The 21,453-nt window shown below is 43.9% G+C and overlaps 2 protein-coding genes across 2 annotated transcripts in view; both read left to right on the forward strand.

Moving 5' to 3' along the window:
- Positions 1–762: 762 nt before the first annotated feature.
- Positions 763–1,785, forward strand: LOC137527463 (P2Y purinoceptor 4-like). The gene has a single exon (XM_068247977.1). It carries the CDS (start codon positions 763–765, stop codon positions 1,783–1,785), a length of 1,023 nt encoding a protein of 340 aa, XP_068104078.1.
- Positions 1,377–21,453, forward strand: part of LOC137527768 (P2Y purinoceptor 1-like) — a 61,926-nt gene continuing 41,849 nt past the window's right edge. Inside the window, exon 1 of the mRNA XM_068248642.1 lies at positions 1,377–1,433. The gene's annotated coding sequence lies outside the window, so the exon portion shown is untranslated. The remainder of the gene's footprint in view (positions 1,434–21,453) is intronic.

Consider the following 21,453-nt stretch of genomic DNA (forward strand, 5'->3'; position numbering starts at 1 on the left):
GGAGAGTCAGACAAGCAGGATCGGCAACACACGGACAGATACGGTACAAAGACAGAAGACAGAATCAGAGTAAGGTTCAAGCTGAGTCGGCAACAAGATCAGTTAGGCATAGACACAGAATCAGTAGGCAGAAGAGTAGTCAAGGCAAGCAGAGGGTCATAACAAATAATACAATTCAATTAGTACTTTAGCTATCAACAGAATCTGGCTAAGTGTGGATCCCCAGCTCCTGCTGGTTCTAGCACACTTTGGGATCTGACTAAGGTCTGAGTGCTAACACGTAGCATTTGCAACAGCAGACGAAGAGCAACTGACAGGCAGGTCCTATATATACTGAGAGCGCTCCACAGCGCCGCCCCAGTCACTTAGCCAATCCAGAGCACTGCTGGAGTCAGCTGATCGGCTGATCAGCTGACTCCCCTTCTATTCGCATAAAGGTCCTGTCGCCTGGCGCGCGCGCGTGTAGCCCTCAGTCTATGTGCAACTGAGGGACCAGGCAAAACTCCAACATGTAACTGCGCGGTGGAGGCCGCCGGCTGAGACGCGGATACAGCCACCATGCCGCTCACCGCTGCGGCGGCCTCTCCGCTATCTATTACACAGCTCTAGTACTTTGAGTCCACCAGGAGAAAAGCGCTATATAAATGATCAGTGTCCTTTCTACCATATTAGAGCTAAAAGTTATATGAACACATTTTTGATGGCTTTACATTTATGTGTCAGTTTCTTGATTTTTTTTTTTTTAGTTCACAGACTTTTGAAATGTTGAACTCATCTGGGAATTTCTCCAGTTGCCAACCTCAATCTTTTAACACAGCCATAGCCATCTCCTTGAGCATCATCTTATTCATTGGCTTTGTGCTGAACTGCATCAGTTTATGGATCTTCTGGTTCAAGGTGAAACAATGGAACTCAATGGTGGTTCTTCAGTTTAGCCTGGCCATCTCTGATGCTCTCCTAACCCCGGTGGTGCCTCTGCTGATTACCTACTACCTGACAGACCATTGGATCTTCGGACTGTTCTTCTGTCAGCTCACAGTCTTCTTGCTTAGCACTCACATGTATGGAAGCATCTACTTCCTCACCTTGATCAGCATCCACAGATATTTCACCATTGCCCACAGTGTCAAAAGAAAAACGTTGACCAGAAAACCGTTCATCACAAAACTTTGCCTCGTTGTCTGGGGTTGTCTTCTGTGTCAAGGTCTTCCATTTTTCTTTGCTCTCAAAACTTCTAAAGTCCACGGGGTTGCAAAATGCCTCAGCTTCCATCAAGGTGATCTGGGAATTTTGTATTTTGTTTGGAACTGGGTGATCTTTTTCTCTGGCTTTCTCATTCCTTTCTCCATAACGCTGGTCTGCTACAGTCTACTCATCCGCTACATCCTGAAAGCCAACCCAATGAATTCCCTCAGCAAAGTCATGTTGTCTAGGTCAGTACTGACCATCTTTGTCTCCTTGATAATATTCATAGTCTGCTACGTTCCCAGCCATGTTTTTAGAACTATGGCAGTCACCGCTTTGTTATTATCCCCAAATAAATGCTCTGTGTTAGAAAGTGCAGAAGTTGGCTACAATTTCTCTAGGCTGCTGGTGGGAATCAACTGCTGTTTGGATCCCATACTCTATTGTTTTGCATCTAAAAGGTTTCAGCGATCCTTCACAAGCTGTTGTACTCTATGGGGACAGCATGATATCCGAGCTGAGGCACCTTTAAATATTCATCACTCTAGTCCCCTCCCTGCTACAAGCACCACAGAAACTGGACTGTCTGGGCCAACTTAATAGGTATGATAAGTATTATTTGGAAAACTAAGTGAAGCCAGTTAAAAACATTACATTAAATGTTACATTAAGTTAAAAACAGGATAATTCCTCTATAGTCTACTTAAAGTGAACCTTAACCGAATGTTGAAAAAAAAAGTTTCACTTACCTGGGGCTTCCACCAGCCCCCTGGAGACGTCCTGTGCCCTCACTCCTGTAACAATGCTCCGATCCCCCGCCACCGTTAAGTTTTGTTCTCAGTGACTGGCCATGCTCGGCCCTGGCAGCGCGAGTCCCTCAATTGTGCTCCCGTCTCCATGGATGTCCGGCGCATGCGCAGTAATGAAACTCAGCGGCGGGGGCGTAAAGTCCTTCTGTTGGGGTGTACTGCCCATGCACAGCCCAACCATGGAAGTGGTAAAATTGGCCAATCATTCGCCAATCAAAATTGGATGGGTGTAAAGCCTGATACACACCTTTAATTTTGATTGGTCAATCACAGACCAATTTTACCACCTCCATGTAGTATGAGAGCTTACAGTACCCACACAATCTGCTTATAGTATTCAAAATCTGTTGACCCTTATACTACATAGAGTTGGTTAAATTGGCCAATCCAAATTAAGGTGTGTATCAGGTTTAAGAATAGTATATTATAAACAAAAAACACACCAATAAATCCTGCCACTGCCTTGTTGCTTAAAGGGATACTTAAAGACAGGCCTGGCCATGCCACGCCTTGTTCGAGTTCCCGTCCGCAATAGCGTCCTGCTCCTGCGCAGGATGCTATTGCGGGCGGGAATGTAAAGAAGGAGATGCGTGGCCAGGCCTGCGCAGGTGCAATAAGTCTGCAAAAACGATACTAGCTGGCGGCAGGGGACAGGAGGTTCCGTGAGTGACTGCGAGGGTACGGGATGGCTTCAGGGGGCTGGGAGATGCCCCATGTGAGTAAAACTGATTTTTTTTTATCCCTGGCTTTAGTTCCTCTTTAAGGGTGCATACACATATCTGATTTTGATTGGCCAATTTTGCCTCCATGTAACATAAGGGCCAATACATTTACCATGACAAGAGTGTGTAGGTAAGCTCTCACACTACATGGTGGTAACAATGGCCAATCATTGGCCTATCATAAATCGAATGCTTAAAGTGACCCAGAAATAGTAGTTTACTTACCTGGGGCTTCCTCCAGCTACATAAGCATGGCTGCGTCCCTCGCTGTCTTCTCACAGTCCTCCGTTTTCAGGCAATCAGTACCGGTAACTGGCTCAGTCGGCTCCAGTCTGAGTCAGCCGGATTCTTGTGCACATGTGCAAAACACCCCAGCTGATGTCACTGAGCCAGATACCGGTGCTGATTGCCGGTAAACGGAGGCATTCGGGAGGATGGCGAGGGACACATCCATGCTTATGGGGCTGGAGGAAGCCCAGAGTAAGTAAAAACACTTTGTACTGTACTGTCTCTGGTACACTTTAAAGCCTGTGACACACTTTGAATTATGATTGGCTGGTCACTAACTAATTTTACCACCTGTTTTACCACCACATGTAGTATGAGAGTGTGCCTACAATCCGTCAAAATCTGGTGACCCTCAAACTACGTGGAGGTGGAAAAATTGGGCAGTGTTTGGCCAATCATAATTAAAAGTGTATACCAGGCTGAAAACTTGATTTGATGAGCTTTTTCAACCCTCACATTGACATATTACCACCCCCCACAGTTGCCACTTCCTTATTCAGCAAACTAAATTACTTGTGCCTATACTTATAATTTGCTAACTTCACAATTGCAACACCATTCTCTGTGGCTTAGCTAGTTATCGACTGTCTCAGCTCGAATCTATCACAATCTCTACAGTATGACTCATTCACTTGCCCTCACACTTCCCTAAAGCTACTGACTGCCTATTACACAAAGGATACAATTCAAGGTCTTAGCTCTCACTTAAAGGATACCCGAAGTGACATGTGACATGATGAGATAGACATGTATATGTACAGTGCCTGGCACACTAATAACTATGCTGCGTTCCTTTTTTTTCTTTCTCTGCCTGAAAGAGTTAAATATCAGGTATGTAAGTGGCTGACTCAGTCCTGATTTAGACAGGAAGTGACTGCAGTATGACCGTCACTGATAACAAATTCCAACTATAAAACACTTTCCTAGCAGAAAATGGCTTCTGAGAGCAGGAAAGAGATAAAAAAAAGAGTCAACGCTTTGGCATACTTCAATGAATGTGTCATTGAGCAAAAACAATAAAACAGTTAAAACTTAAAAAGTAGATTTAAACATAAAATAAAACTGTGGAGTATCTTAAAAAGTCATTTTAGGAGAAGGAAGAGTGATACAATCGTTTATTTCATTAGTTTATTTTCGCTTTGTGTGTTCTTTGAAAATATGATCATTATGATCGATCAGAAATGATCAGTCGAGCCCATCAACAGGCAAACAACGGCTAACAAATTTGATCAGATTGATCGGACCGATCCACCTCCCTCCGCTCCCACCTAAATGCTCCCCTCAGCCTCTTCCAGTTCGGCCAGCAGTGCGCAGGTGCTCACCTGGTTTCGGTGGCCTTGATCGCTGCTGCCAAGCATGTGCATGACGTCACGATTGATGTCATATGCATGCGCAGAGCACTTCTGGCCGTGGGCGTGCAATCAAGGATGCACACCGCCAGGTCAGCGCCTGCGCCTTACTGCCCAACCCAGCAGCGTCTGAGGGGAGCATTTAGGTTAGAGTGGAGGGGGCAGATTAATCCCATCAATCTGACCAAATTTGTTATCAGTTTTGTGACTGTGAATGGGCTCGCAGGATCATATCCGATCAATCATGATGATGGTATCTTTAATTGGCACCTTAAAGAGGAACTCCGGTGAAAATAATGTAATAAAAAAGTGCTTCATTTTTACAATAATTATGTATAAATAAGTTAATCAGTGTTTGCCCATTGTAAAATCTTTCCTCTCCCTGATTTACTTTCTAACATTTTTCACATGGTGACATTTTTACTGCTGGCAGGTGATGTCAGTGGAAGGAGATGCTGCTTGCTTTTTTGGCAGTTGGAAACAGCTGTAAACAGCTGTTATTTCCCACAATGCAACAAGGCTCCCACAGTGTGATGTCAGAACCATGGTCCTGACATCACACTGTGGGAGGGGTTTCACGACAATATCAGCCATACAGAGCCCCCTGATGATCAGTTTGTGAAAAGGAATAGATTTCTCGTGGGAAAGGGGGTATCAGCTACTGATTGGGATGAAGTTCAATTCTTGGTTATGGTTTCTCTTTAAGTGAAAGCTAACAAATTTGATCAGATTGATGGGATTGACACTCTCACCTAAATGCCCGCTCGCCTCTTCCAGGTCGGCATGGTCAGGCAGTTGTGCGCAGGTGCTGACCCAGCGGTATGCGTAATTGATTGCTCTGCGCATGTGCATGACATCACGATTGACGTTGTGCACATGTGCAGAGTGCTCCTGGTTGTGGGCATGTGATCAAGACCGTGCCACCAGGTCAGCGTCACACTACTGCCTGACCGGGCTGACACAGAAGAGGCTGGGGGGGGGGGCATTTAGGTGAGAGTGGAGGGGGCAGAGGAGAACGGGGGGAGCGGTGGGCATGAGGACTGTTTCCCATTCATGCCCACCATTTTTTACATTTTTGTCAGGTCTGGTATCCTTTAAAGAGGAGCTGTCAGCCAAACTATCTCAGAAAAAAAACATATATATAAGCAGGGCCGAAGCTACCGTAGGAAAAAATAGGCAATTGCCCCAGAGCCTGTAGGTGCCCCTTCCCCATAAATTTGGCTGTAACAAAGGGCCCCTAATGACGCTTTTTGGTCAGGGGGTGTCTGTTGGGGGGCCCCTAATCTAATTTTGCCCTAGGGTCCCATTGTTACTTGAACCGGCCCTGTATATAAGTAGATAAATACTTGCTCTACTTACATAACATATGAATTGCACTGCCCACGTTTTTATTTTAGTGATTTTTCTACTGTTGTAAAAGAGAAAATACTTCTTAGCATTTTCCATTTTAATTGTGGCTATTTTAAAGCCAATCCCGATATAATTTCCTCCCTTACTCTCCTCTGCCTGATTATGTATGCATTGCCCACCCTTCACTATAGAAAGTGCATTGTCTCAGCATGAGAAATATTGGCCAATCAGAGAGGAACAGAGGTGTGGGAGGGGAAAACAGGAGGGAAAGAGGCTTCCGCCAATCAGACTGTACTAGTTAAGTCTGAGGCAGGGGTCACACTTGTCTTTCAGTTTTCTACACTTTTCAGAAAACTGAAAGACAAGTGTGACCCCTGCCTTACAGCAGCTAATGTATTTTATAGAGAAAACTGACAAATTGTGCAAGATGTCAGTTTTTTTTTCTGCGTGCGAAATCCGCATTCAAGTGTGACCTAGCCCATTGATTAACATGAGTTCTCAGTTGAAATCAGTTTTTCTGTGCAGAAAACGTGTACGAAAGCTGACAAGTGTGACCCCTGCCTGAGGGGGAGTAGAGAAGCAAAAATGGACAACCCAGCATGCCCTGCAATTTCCTTTTTGTGTTCCATAATTTTGTGTGTATCAAATAAGAGTCAGGTAAACTGGGGAATGATCATTTATCAACATTAAATGGAATAATGATTTGGATTGCCTGGTTAGTATCCTTATTACTGGTTTACCAGATAAAAATAAAGAATTGATTTTTTATTTTATGCCCGACAGTTACACTTTAAAGACAGCTTTGTATATTTTGTACATGGGGACAACTTTGTATCTCTGAAACTATGTAACTGGAGTCATTTGTAAGTAGGGGACGACTACTTGTACACCTTTTCCACATTTGTGTACAATCCATTGGCTGATCCATTATTTTGTGTGTTAGCTGTATGCCATCATTGTTTATGTACCTCTATATACAATGTATTGTTGTGCAGTGCCACAGAAGATGCTGGCGCTATGAAATCCAAAATAATAATAAAATAAAATACTTTTGACTGAAACTTTAGGTAGACTACGTTCTGTATTCAGTACTCGTTCTGGACAAATCACATCAGTTGCACCAAATCTTCTCAGAACTAGAACTGGTCAATGAGATGCTAATCGATGCAGTTTTTACGCACACTTTTGGGCCAATCGGATGTGCTTCCTGTTGGTTTTGATTGGCCTTCTTCCAAGGTGCATACAATTTGCATGCAAACCAGAATTATTTGCATCAGGCATGTAACTAACTCGGCAAGTGTGCAGTTCAGCCTCCCATCTAAGAGGCCTCAGGCCAGGAACCCACGACAAACCATTATCGCTAATTGCAATTGCTAGCGTTTTGTAAGCGATTTTATGAGCGTTTTCTGGCAATTTTGGAAGCGATTTTAAAAAGTGTAAGCTTTTTGCCAGCGATTGTGTAGCGATTGGTGATTAGCGTTTTTAATTCTGATTGGTCCTTTCAATTAATTTTAATTTTGTCTTTACAGTGTGCAGTAATTTAAAAACGCTAGCAGATCTCTCTGTATAGCAATTCATGAGCGATTACGCCAGCGTTTATATACTTTACATTGCAGAAACGCAAACGCAAAACATTAACACTCAAAAAATGCTGCATGTCCTGTGTTTGCGATTTTGGTAATCGCAATCGCTCCAGTGGAATTTTGCCCATCCATTAAAGTGGTATGAAACCCAGCATTTCTTCTTTGCTCTAAAAGATTATTTACAGCATATTGTATACTACCACCATTTTGTTTGTACTAGAACAGCATTCAACTTGTTAAACACAGGACTTACAAGCTCCCTGCAGGGAAAGCTGGACGCATCGGAACTGGAGATAACATTATCTTGTGTTAACTTAATTGTATCAAGTGAGGAATGTAAACATTCTCTGGCAATTCAGACACTCCAGAACACAGACAGATACTCAGAAAGCATTTCTGGGTACATTACAATATGAATACACCAGTTATGAATAAAATGCAATGTCAGCTCTCAGAGCAAAAAAAAAATGTACTTTGGGAACTTGTAATTTCTAACTGAATAATAATACTTATGCACAAAAGCAAATATGATAACTGTATGGGATACAAAAAGTAGGAAACCATGTTTTTATTGAACACTAGCTGATTGCCCGGCGTTGCCCGGGTATGTATTTGGCTGGTGTTGGCTCCGCATACTTTTTCTAACCCTAACACACAATTACTCAATGACCAAATTTGTGAGCTTTGCGGTCTTCGGTATCAATCATTTGCATTGAAACGAAAAAGTCTGATTGGCTGTTTGTGGCTCCACACCCTTTTCTGAATTTGAACCCCAGTCACCCAATGACCAACTGTACCAGGTTTGAGGTCTGTGCCATTAACAGTGCAAGTAATGGTAATAATTAAATATTCCCCTTGAAAAGCAATAGGTGAAGTTTGATTCACTTTTGTAGGCTTCACCCACTTTTCTACATAATAATCCCAGTCACCCAGTGACCAACCGTGCAAAGTTTAAAAACCCTGCCATTAACAGTGTAAGAATGGCTGCAGTTTACATTTTCCAGTGAAATTTGTATTTGTCTCCAGCCACTGATGACCCGGCGTTGCCCGTGTATGTATTTGACTGGTGTTGGCTCCGCCCACTTTTTCTAACCCTAACGCACAAACATTCAATGACCAAATTTGTGAGCTTTCGGGTCCTTGGCATCAATAATTTGTATATTCCCATAGAAATTAAACAAATCAGATTGGCTATTTGTGGCTTCACCCCCTCTCCAGCATTTGAACCCCAGTCACACAACTGTAGCAGGTTTGAGGCATCTGCTATTAACAGTGTAAAAATGGCAGCAATTTAAATATTCCCCTTGAAAATCAACAGGTGAATTTTGATAGGCTAGTATAGGCTCCACCCACTTCCCTGAATATTAATCTCAGTCACCCAGTGACCCTCTGGCAAAGTTTGGGAACCCTGCCATAAACAGTGTAAGAAGGTCTGCAGTTTACATTTTCCCACTGAATTTTGTTTTTGGCTCCACCCACTTTTTGTAACCTGGACGTACAGTCACTCAATGGCCAAGTTTGTGAGCTTTGGGGTCCTTGGCATCAATAATTTGTATTTTCCCATGAAATGAAACAAATCTGATTCACTGTTTGTGGGCGGCTCTGTCCCCTTTTCTGAATGTGAACCCCAGTGACCCAATTACCAACTATACCAGGTTTGAGGCTTGTGCCATTAACAGTGCAAAAATGGCAGCAATTTAATATTCTCCTTAAAAAGCGACATGTGATTTTTTATTGGCATTTTTAGGCTCCACCCACTTTCCTGAATATTAATCCCAGTCACCCAGTAACCAGCTGTGCAAAGTTTGAGAACCCTGCCATTAACAGTGAAGAAGGGCTGCAGTTTACAATTTCCCAGAAAAATCTGTTTTTAACTCCACCCACTTTTTGTAACCTTGACACATTGGGCTTGATTCACAAAGCCGTGCAAACTGTTTAGCACGGGTGTGCTAAACAGTTAGCTCGTGAAGTGCAGTTCGCGGACTTTTGCGCGCACAAAGTGCCGCGATTCGAGCAATCGCTGACTTTTTCGCACACCAATTTGCAGCGATTCGCGGCAAATTGCGTGCGCAAAAGTTCGCAATCGCACAAATCGCAGCACTTTGTGCTCGCAAAAGTCCGCGAACGGCACTTCACGTGCTAACTGTTTGGCACACCCCTGCTAAACAGTTTGCACGGCTTTGTGAATGAAGCCCATAGTCACTCAATGATCAAGTTTGTGAGCTTTTGGGTTCCTGGCATCAAAATTATGCTAATGGAAGCAGTTTATCCAATCTCCTTGAAAAGCGACATGTGAGTTTTGATACACATTTTTAGGCTCCACCCACTTTCCTGAATATTAGTCCCAGTCACCCAGTGGCCAACTGTGTCACGTTTGAGAACCCTGCCAATAACAGAATGGTTGAAATCAATCTAACAAATCTGATTGGCTGTTTGTGTCTCCACCCCTTTAGTGAATTTGGACCCCAGTCACCCAATAACTGACTGTATCAGGTTTGAGGCCCATGCCCTTAACAGTGTAAGAATGGTAGCAATGTAAATATTCCCCTTGAAAATCAATAGGTGAATTTTGATTGGCTGTTGTAGGCTCCACCCACTTTCTGAATATTCATCCCAGTCACCCAGTGGCTAATTGTGTAAAGTTTGGGCACCCTGCCATATTAAAAATGTAGTTGTTGGCACCGCCCACTTTTTCTAACCTTGACATACAGTCACTCAATTATCAAGTTTATCAGCTTTGGGGTCCTTGGTATCAATACTTTGTATATTCCCATAAAAAAATAAACAAATCAGGCATGTCAGGCATTTCCATTGACATTGTAATATACCTCTTGGAGGCATTTTTGAGTTTCCACTTCTACCACCTCTAGTCATTTGTCTTCTTCCAACCAATGCTTTGTTCTGTGCCATAAGGCCTCTAAATTTCCCACCCTCGGGTTATACTCGAGTCAGGCAGGGGACACACTTGTCTTTCAGTTTTCTGCATACTTTTTCTGCACACCAAGTGTGTTTCCATGCAGGAAAACGTGTGCGTTTTTTCATAGCAGATCGAGTAATTGATAGAGAAAACTGACAAAGTGTGCGGAATCATGATGCAGAATGTCAGTTTTTTTTCTGCGTGCGAACAACATATTGTGTAAAGTGTGAATTAGCCCAATGATTAACATGAGCTCTCAGTTTTTCTGTGCAGAAAACACGCACGAAAACAGTCAAGTGTGTTCCCTGCCTCAATCATTTTTTCGTGTTTATTTAGGTAAAAGTTAGGGGCTCGGCTAATTCTCGGGTTGGCTTATACTCGAGTATATACAGTTCCCACTGCGCTTGTGTGTATTATGCAGCCTGCAGCCTTACCCTGCATTGCAAGCACTCCAATTAATCAGCAATGTTTCTGCTTTAATAAATCTTATCTCAGTTCGACTGTGTAACGATTGGCGTCAGCACGCAGAGAGAATCTGATTATTGGTGATCTGCAGTATCACCAAGAATGCAGATATATACCTGATTATTGATGATCTGCAGAATCACCGATAATACAGATATATTGCTAACCTCTGGACACCTATAGGTATGTGAGTGTTTGGTGTAACAGTAGTACTTTGAGTAATGCACCTGCTGAGCAGGTGATCATAGGCAGTAAAGGAATACTGCTCTTGAGGACACAGGAACCTTTCAGCAGCCTGAGACTCTCCAAGGGGTGGAGTCAGGCTGGAGATAGGAAGGACTAGAGAGTGAGTGACACCTGAAGGTGGATGTCACTATCTGATCTGGAGACTATCTCTTAAGAAGAGAGATAGCTCTCGAGGTCGGGCACGCCTGGTCGGCAACACACGGACAGATAAAGTACAAAGACAGAAGGCTGATTCGGTATCCAAGGCAAGCAGGGTCTGGCAACGGAATATCAGATATGGGAGGTACCGAATCAGAGATCAGAGGGATAGTCAGGAAAACAGTAAGTCATAACAGATATCAACAAAGCCTAGTCTGGGTGTGAGGTCCGTGGTCTCTACACCCTGGAACTAGTCTGAAGTATAACAGATGGATAACACAAGTTCCCTAGTCTGGGTGTGAGGTCCGTGGTCTCTACACCCTGGAACTAGTCTGAAGTATAACAGATGGATAACACAAGTTCCCTAGTCAGGGTGTGAGGTCCGTCTCTCTACACCCTGGAATTAGTCTGAAGTATAACAGATAGATAACACAAGTTCCCTAGTCTGGGTGTGAGGTCCGTGGTCTCTACACCCTGGAACTAGTCTAAGCATAAACAGAATGACAGTACAAGTAATCTGGCTCAGTGTGAATTCCCAGGTCCACCTGGTTCAAACACACTGTTGGATCTGACTAAGGTCTGAGTGCTTCCACGTAGTGTTCGCAACGGCAGACAACTTGAGACTGGCCAGCAGTAACTATATATGGAGTAGTGCTCTCGGGCACCACCCCTAATTGATCAACCAATAGTAAGCTGTTCTGGAGTCAGCTGATCGGCGTGATCAGCTGATCTCTCCTTGCCCAGTATAAGAGTTCTGCCTCTCAGCGCGCGCGCGCGTATTCCTAAGCCTGTGTGCACTAACAGACTCAGCCACACCAGACACATGCTGCCGCGTGCAAACCGCCGCGCTGGACGCGGAAGCAGCGGCCTTACTGTTGTTACATGCGGCGGCTTTTCCACGTTCTGCCCTGTTACCAGACACGCGCTTCCGCCTGCAAAGCGCCGCATTGGACGCGGAATCAGCCGCCTCCTTAGTAGCACACGCGGCGGCTTTTCCGCGTTCTCTCACAGACTGGCTGTGTTTGGTATATTGCCACAAGAAGGAAGCCTGTAATCTCCCTTCCCACATTCCGGCTCATCACCGATTGGATATGGGCTGAAGGCAGTTCAGCGTGGAGCTGCTGAAATCTGATCTATGCTGTGAGCACATGTTTACAAAGCAAGGTAGATATGACAGTGTAGCTTCTAAAGGGGCCCATACATCTAACGATTTTCCCGCCGACATACGGCCGATTCGATCACAGTGATCGAATCGGCTGTGAAATCGCCGCTCACACCGCTGACAGAACGATCGATTTCCGTCTGAAATCGATCGTTCCCATCGATTCCCGTCGATCCGTCCGTGCAGAACATTTTTCTCGATTGCCGGCGGGTCGGGAGAGCGCCGATAGCGGCGTTCGAATGCCCGACGACCGACGCAATACAGCGTGTATACATTACCTTTTCCGGCTGGTGCGAGTCCCCTCTATCTTCTTTCCGTGCTGGGTTCCGGACCGGCTGCAGCTACACAGAACTTCCTGTCCCGGCAGGAAATTTAAACAGTACAAGACAAGACAAGACAAATAACATTTATATTGCGCTTTTCTCCTTGCGGACTCAAAGCGCCAGAACAGAGCAGCAGCCACTAGGGCGCGCTCTATTGGCAGTAGCAGTGTAAGTAGAGCACCCTCTACTATTTAAACTTCCCCTGGACAGGAAGTTCAGTAGCTGCAGGAACGCTCTGGAGCCCAGAGCGGAGAAGAAGACAGCGGGGACTCGCGCCAGCCGGAACAGGTAATGTATGTGGTGGGGGGGGGGGGGGCGATCAGCAGCAGCAGCTCCACAGATTGTGTTCGGTTTCAGGCTGAAATCGATTCACAATCTGTTTGCAGTAAAGGTGGCCATACGATCCCTCTCTGATCAGATTCGATCAGAAAGGGATCTATCTGTTGGTCGAATCTGATGGCAAATCTACCAGTGTATGGCCACCTTAAGAGGAGAAAAAGAGTAATGGAGGAAATGACATCAGGATTGGCTTCAGTCAGAAGAAGTCAAAATGGAAAATGCCAGGAACAGTTTTCTCTTTATTTACTATTTAATATTCACTGAAATCAAAATGTGGACAGTACAATACATGTTACATAGGTAGAACAAGTATTTATCTACTTACTAGCTGATGGTCCAGTGTTGCCCAGGTATGTATTTGGCTGGTGTTGGCTCCGCCCACTTTTTTAACCCTAACATACAATTACTCAATGACCTATTTTGTGAGCTTTGCGGTCTTTGGAATCAAACATTTGCATTGAAATTAAACAACTTTGATTGGCTGTGGCTCCAGCCCCTTTTTTTTTATTTGAGCCCCAGTCAACCAATGACCAACTGTACCAGGTTTGAGATTTGTGCCATTAACAGTGCAAGAATGGCAGCAATTAAATATTCCCCTAGAAAATCAATAGGCAAATTCTGATTGGCTTTTGTAGGCTCCAGCCACTTTTCTGAATATTAATCCCAGTCACCCAGTGACCAACTGTGCAAAGTTTGAGGAACCCTACCATTAACAGTGTAAGAATGGCTGCAGTTTACATTTTCCCAGTGAAATTTGTGTATGTCTCCGCCCAATGTTTGGTTATGGGGATAAAAAGTATCCTCTATGGTATTCCAGGTAATGTACTATGTGTATGTCAAATTTCATTCAAATCCGTTCATCCATTGTTCCGTGATCGAGTAACAAACATCCAAACATCCAAACTTTTGCATTTATAATATTAGTGAGATGAGATACAGTATGTGATTTTTTTTCCCCTGCGATAGTACGGCTGTCCATACTGCTATAAGCAAATCACAGACCCCCTCCTTTTGAACAGCACGGAAAATTATGAAAAATATACCAACAATAACTGGAGAAAATAAAACCAGAACTTAGAATTTGGGGGACACTCGGTAAAGCATAGACCAACCTCCTGTATAACTGGATGGACTAGGACTAAAATACACCAATACTAACTGGAGGGTGTTTTTTCTTCACAAGGTAAATCAAAGTATTTGGAAATAAAGCACACTAATCCCCAAGGACAGGCAGTGAAAAACAAAGATGATGGACAATTAGCAGCATTTAGGACTATATAATGTGCAAACTAAAAACAGCACTGTAACTAAAAATCATGGAGCAAACTTAACCACTTAAAGGACCAGTGCTCTATACCCCTCTAGTAACCAGGCCATTTTTTACAATTCAGCACTTCACAAATTTAACACTTTATTGTTTGGACATATAAAACTTAGCACCAAATGCATTTTACCTCCTTTTCTTCTCACAAATAGATTTTGGTGGTATTTGATTGCTGCTGCTATTTTTAGGGGTTTTTTATTTTAATTACAAGAGACTGAAATTTTGAAAACAAAAACATACAGATAAGTTAATTGGCTTCCTCCTAAATTGGCCCTAGACTATGATACATACACTACACGATATGCCTATACAATAATAATACATAAAATATATACTACAATAACATTTCTATAGCGCTTTCTCCAATAGGACTCACAGCGCTTAGGCTCTCTCAGATTCAGTAATTGGTAGTAGGATGAAGTATTCACACAACAAAAGTTATATTTCTGCAAATGCCAGACTGAACAGGTGGGTTTTCAGTCTAGATTTAAACACCTCTAGAGATGGAGCTGTCCTGATCTGTTGAGGTAAGGGGTTCCAAAACATAGGGGCAGCATGACAGAAGGCTCTGGGACCAAGTTTCCAAGTGGACTCTGGGTATGAATAGATTATTAGAACCTGTGGATTTGAGAATGCGGGGATTGCTACCCAGCTGCAGCATATCTTTCATGTATTCAGGACCTAGATTATTCAGAGATTTAAATGTCAGTAGGCCGATCTTGAATAGAACCCTCCATTCTGTAGGTAGCCAGTGAAGGGAGTGCAGGACTGGCGTTATGTGGCAGTGACGGGGTTGGTTGGTTAGCAGTCTGGCAGCAGTATTCTGTATCAGCTGTAGGTGGTACAAGTCCTTTTTTGGAAGGCCAGTGTAGTGAGCATTGCAGTAGTCCAGTTGGGAGGTAATGAAGGCATGAACTAAAGTTGGTAGATCTTCAGGGGGGATGATGTGCTTGATTTTTGCGATGTTCTTAAGGTGAAAATAGGATGATTTCACCACAGCAGAGATGTGAGTTCTGAAGTTTAAATCCCCATCAATTAGAAGTCCCAGGCTATGCACATGATCAGAGCTGCGTAGATCCGTGCCTCCTATTCCCAGTGGTGAAGACTGCAAGTTAAATTGTTTTGTTGTCATGCGCTGCCCTCCGGTCAGAAGGACTTCAGTTTTGTCTGCATTTAGTTTCAGCCAGTTGTCATTCATCCATTGCTGTAGTTCACGTAAGCAGGCATTTATAGTTGGAGTTGGGTCTGTCACACCAGGCTTGAAGGAAAGATACAGTTGGGTGTCGTCCGCATAGCAGTGGTATGTCAGGCCATGTTTCTGGATTAGTTTTCCAAGCGAAACATGTAAATTGTGAAAAGCAGGGTAGAGAGGATTGATCTGGGGCACCCCATACTTAAGTGGTATAGGGGTGGACAGGAAGGGCCCCATAGACACTTTTTGGGTTCTGCCACTCAAGAAGGATTTGAACCACTGAAGAACTATGCCATCAATGCCGCAGTATTCCTGTGGCCTGTTTATCAAGATGTCATGGTCAACTGTGTCAAAGGCTGCAGAAAGGTCTAGCAGTATGAGGATGGAACACTCTCCTCTGTCTCTTGCCATGAGCAGGTGGTTGCATATTTGGATGAGGGCAGTTTCAGTGCTGTGGTGTTTCCTGAAGCCAGACTGGTATGGGTCATAGCTGTTGTTTTGTAGGATTTTGGATTCTAGCTGGAGATAGACAGCTTTTTCTATTAGCTTACCCAGAAAGGGAAGGTTAGAGACAGGTCTGTAGTTGGTCATTGCATCAGGGTCCAGGGAGGGTTTTTTGAGGAAAGGCCTGATGATTGCTTCCTTCAGTAAAGCAGTAAATATCCCTGATTGTAAGGAACAGTTAACAATTTTGAGGAATACCGGTACAAACAGGTCGGGGCAGTTCAACATGAACTGTGTTGGGCCAGGATCCAGGTCACAGGTAGTTAGGCGGAGGTAAAGGAGGATGCTTGATGTGACTACTTCATCAATTTCTTTGAAGTTTGACCAAGGTGTTACGTTGTCTCTGCTAATGGTCTTCGGCGCTATATTAGGCTCAGATGCTGTAAGTTGGATGACGGACCTTATAGCGGAGACTTTGTCTGTGAAGGAATGGGCAAATTGGTCACAGAGGTCCTTTGAAGACTCGATATTAAGTTTTGACATGCCGGGTTGCAGAGTTTTTCCACTGTGCAGGATAGTTGGGCTGGTTTGTTAACTGCATTTGTAATCTCCTGTGATAGAAAGGATGATTTTTTTTGCCCGTGATTACCTTTTGGTAATTCTTCAAGTGGAGGATTAAGGCATGTTTGTCTTCTGGGGACTGAGATTTGCGCCACAGTCTTTCAAGTTTCCGGCCTTGTCTTTACAGCTCTTTAATAGAGTTATCAAAACACTGTGCATGATGGTGTTGAGTAAGATATTTGGTGCACAGCACAGAGGAGCAATGGTCTCAAAGGTGGAGGACAAACATTTGTTGTATTTAAATACCAGAGTATCAGGGTCCAAGCTGGAGTCAGTCAATTCACCAAAGCTAAGGTTATCTCGGATATGTTGTGGTGTTAGCCCTTTTAAGCGGAGATATTTTATTTGATTCTTGAATTGGTGTTTGACAGCTGGTATTGAGAGGGAGAAGTGGATAGTGTGATGGTCTGACCAGGCAACAGGATTAATTTCCACACTGGCTATTAACAGTCCAGTATGGAATATAAGGTCCAGAGTGTGACCTTTCCTGTAAGTAGCAGAGCTGATTGATTGGAGAAAGCCCAGTTCATGTAAAGGCATGAGTTAGCGCTATTCCAAATTTTGAAGAGGAGTCATCCACCCATGTATTGAAATCTCCAAGAACAATCCATCTGGGGTGTTCCAGTGTTAGGTTGCGTAGGAGATCTACAAGTTCCTTAAGGAAGTCCGCGTCCTTTTCTGGTGGGCGGTACATCAGCAATATGTTAATCTTTTTCTCAGCTGAAAGTTGCACCCCCAAGTATTCAAACGAGTTGGTAAGTCCCACAGTAAGTGGTATGATTTTCAAAGCTGATCTAAAGCAAAGTGCAACCCCTCCACCCCTGTGTTCTTTCCTGTTGCAGTATATCACAGAATAGTTTGTTGGCACAGCGGCCTCCAGGGTGGGGCCAACTGGTTCAGAAAGCCAGGTTTCAGTCAGGCAAGCCAGATCAGAAGATTGTATTCGATCATGTATGGTTGCGGTTTTGTTATTTATCAATCTGACGTTACAGAGGACAGCCTTGATGGGGCTACCCTGGGAGCTGAGGTCTGAGATTGAGGACTCCAGGACAGAACAGTCTCCAGATGTGTTGCTGTCATCTCTGCTGGATTGTGCTGGAGTTATTGAGGTTGTTGCCTGGGTGTACTCTGTAGAATTTGTCACAGAGTTATTTTGGTTCTGCAGTGTAGAACGTCTTTACCCACGTCCTCCGTACCCTCTTTGAGTCTTTCTGAGGATTCTAGCAGACTTAAGTAGAATTATTGTTGATTTGTCAATTGGATAAATATTTCTTGGTTGGTATGCAGCGAGAAGTGTCTCTGCTGAATATTGATGTTTACACATTAGAATGGACAAAAGAGACAGCTCAGGGCTCCTGCTGAGAAAGGCCCTATTTAGAGTCAAGGTGTGAACTTTCTCAGCTTCAGCTTAAATGGATGCCATCCCAAGTAATGCAGGTGTTCTGAAAGGTATCCTGCAGAGATCAAAGGGCCTATGTAGACTGAATTGTCCTTACACAGATGTATGGATGGACAGCATGGATTTGAAAATACAGTCCTTTGTTTAGGAGTTTGAAGATATAATATATAATATATGTCGAAAAATATAGTCTATTGAGCATGGATGCTGTAGATAATCGATGAAAGTTACTCACAGAATGGGGAGAGGGCGGGCACAAAGAGGCTGAAAGTCTTTAAAGTCTCAAGTCAATTCCAAGGAAGGTGTGCAGTGTACAGCAGTGGGTGATTCCAAGGAAGATCCAATCCAGCTTAAATCTTTGCCATCCCAAGTAATCCAGGTGTTCTGAAAGGTTATAGGTGTTTTGGAGAAGTGATGCATTAGAATCCACTGAAATTTCGGTCCAGTCTTTATATTTAGAGGTTTAAAGTAGCAGAAATGTAATGTAATGTCTGGAGCTGCCTTAGAGAGCAGCAGCACCAGTTTGGGTGCGCTCTCTAAATACCTATGGTAGGGAGTAGATTGTGGGAGTAGATTGTGAGCCCCTCCGAGGGACAGTTAAGTGACAAGACTATACTCTGCGCTGCGGAAGATGTAAGTGCTATATAAATACTTAAATTGATGATTACTAAAAAACAGCCTGCCAGTGCTGATCATTGGCTGGCAGGCTGATCGCTGGGGCCCACTGCGTAGACTGACGGGAGCTCGTGCGAGCTCCCGTCAAATCTCATTCCTCTTGAGATGACACATATACGCATCACTGAGGAACAGGAGAGCCATGGACCCACCGCCATTCAGTGTTAGGCAGTCGGAAAGCGGTTGTGTCCCAGTCGACCTTCACCTTTCAATGAAATAACGAAATTACCACTCCAAACATCTTCCCAAGGAGTTACAATCTTTCTCAACAGGAGCCGCTTTTCTGGGGTCCACTCGCTAGCAGCTGGCGCCACGAGGTTCACGTGGCCAGGAGCGTTCTGCTCAGGCACATACTACTATTATTAATACTGTTATTTTTGGCTCATGTGTCTTTTAAAGCAGGATTGTCACCATAAAAATTTAAACAGCAACTGGTCTGAGTGTATTAAGATGCTAATCCTGCATTCAAAACATTTTCTGCTGTTATGGTTTGGAGTTATAACATGCCTTAGGAGCACTGTCCTTTTCATTGCCATTGCCAAACAGTTGCATGCTGGGGGGTCTTTTTATCTATAATATATTCCCCCTCTTCCCTTTATTTCCCCATCCTTCTAATGACATAAGACAATACACTTCCTAGTATAGATCTCAGTGGGAGTGTCTGAACACTCTGGGAGTAGGGCGGGTAACAAATACACAATTAGCAAGAGGAGAAAAAATAGTGAGGGAGGAAATTATGTCAGGAGGTCATAGTTAACCAAGATGGAAACAGTCTAGAATAAGATTCTCTGCTTTTCCTTTATACAATTCACAGACAGGAATCAAAACATGGACAGTGCAATACATCTGTTATGTAAGAAGAACTAGTATTTACAGTGGTGTGAAAAACTATTTGCCCCCTTCCTGATTTCTCTTTCTTTTGCATGTTTGTCACACTTAAATGTTTCTGCTCATCAAAAACCGTTAGCTATTAGTCAAAGATAACCTAATTGAACACAAAATGCAGTTTTAAATGATGGTTTTTATTATTTAGTGAGAAAAAAAAACCTCCAAATCTACATGGCCCTGTGTGAAAAAGTGATTGCCCCCCCTTGTTAAAAAATAACTTAAAGGTGGTTTATTACACCTGAGTTCAATTTCTGTAGTCACCCCCAGGCCTGATTACTACCACACCTGTTTCAATCAAGAAATCACTTAAATAGGAGCTATCTGAGACAGAGAAGTAGACCAAAAGCACCTCCAAAGCTAGACATCATGCCAAGATCCAAAGAAATTCAGGAACAAATGAGAACAAAGTACTGTAATTGAGATCTATCAGTCTGATAAAGGTTATAAAGCCATTTCTAAAGCTTTGGGACTCCAGCAAACCACAGTGAGAGCCATTATCCACAAATGGCAAACACATGGAACAGTGATGAACCTTCCCAGGAGTAGCCGGCCGACCAAAATTACCCCAAGAGCGCAGAGAAAACTCATCCGAGAGGCCACAAAAGACCCCAGGACGACATCTAAAGAACTGCAGGCCTCACTTGCCTCAATTAAGGTCAGTGTTCACGACTCCACCATAAGAAAGAGACTGGGCAAAAACGGCCTGCATGGCAGATATCCAAGGCGCAAACCACTTTTAAGCAAAAAGAACATTAAGGTTCGTCTCAATTTTGCTAAAAAAACATCTCAATGATTGCCAAGACTTTTGGGAAAATACCTTGTGGACCGACGAGACAAAAGTTGAACTTTTTGGAAGGTGCGTGTCCCGTTACATCTGGCGTAGAAGTAACACAGCATCTCAGCAGAAGAACATCATACCAACAGTAAAATATGGTGGTGGTAGTGTAATGGTCTGGGCAGGGGAGGACTGGGACCTTTCAGCCTGGGGGGGAACACACACTAGAGACCCGTTTCCATGGCAGCCCCAGCCCAAAGGACGTCAGACACGCACCCCACAGGCTATATGCTGGTAGTCACGTGCCCATGTGGAAATACAGCAAGGATACTTCCAGGGCAGTGTGACAGGTAAAGTATAACTGCACAGGCACCGGGGGTCACATAATACATTTGGAGGGATGACAGCGAGGGGTTTCCGTTGTGTCCGTCCTTCGTGATTATCGCACGTCATCACCGCTGCGCACCAAATCAACCACATCGGCCTGAGATTTCCAAGCATCTCAGATTCAACCAATTTCCGCCCAAAATCAGTCAAATTGTCAATTGGGCATGATTGTGGCGGCACCGATTTTCACCCGATAGTAGTTATCAAAACAGTTGGTTGATCACCGAGACAACAGATGTATGGCCACCTTAATTCCCCAAGACTCTCCCCCCCCCACACACACACACACTTATGTCCATAGAGGTACTTTCCCTTCAGAAGAGGGACAGTTGGGAGCTATAATGGTGTGAAAGCAGACAGAGGGTTTTTTTTTTTCCATGGACCCTGCAGGCAAGCCTCTGCTCTGCATCTTGCTGTGTACATTTACCAGCATACCTGTCCTCTAATTGCTCCGTAATTTCAATTGCACCTTTATTTTTCTTAGCCAGCCTAATGTTTCACATTGCCTTATGCAAAAACCTGAATGCAGCAGGCACTGTACCAGCCCTAAATCATTAAATGAAAGGCAGCCTGGGGGGAAATCTCCCCCTTTCCCCCCTGGCCAGTCCTCCCCTGGGTCTGGGGTTGTTTTGCTGCTTCAGGACCTGGAAGGCATGCTGTGATAGTTGGAACCATGAATTCTACTGTCTGCCAAAAAATCCTGAAGGAGAATGTCTGGCCATCTGTTCGTCAACTCAAGCTGAAGCGATCTTGGGTGCTGCAACAGGACAATGACCCAAAACACACCAGCAAATTCACCTCTGAATGGCTGAAGAAAAACAAAATGAAGACTTTGGAGAGGCCTAGTCAAAGTCCTGACCTGAATCCTATTG

This window comes from Hyperolius riggenbachi, chromosome 8, assembly GCF_040937935.1.
Source record: "Hyperolius riggenbachi isolate aHypRig1 chromosome 8, aHypRig1.pri, whole genome shotgun sequence".
Taxonomy (NCBI): Eukaryota; Metazoa; Chordata; class Amphibia; order Anura; family Hyperoliidae; genus Hyperolius; species Hyperolius riggenbachi.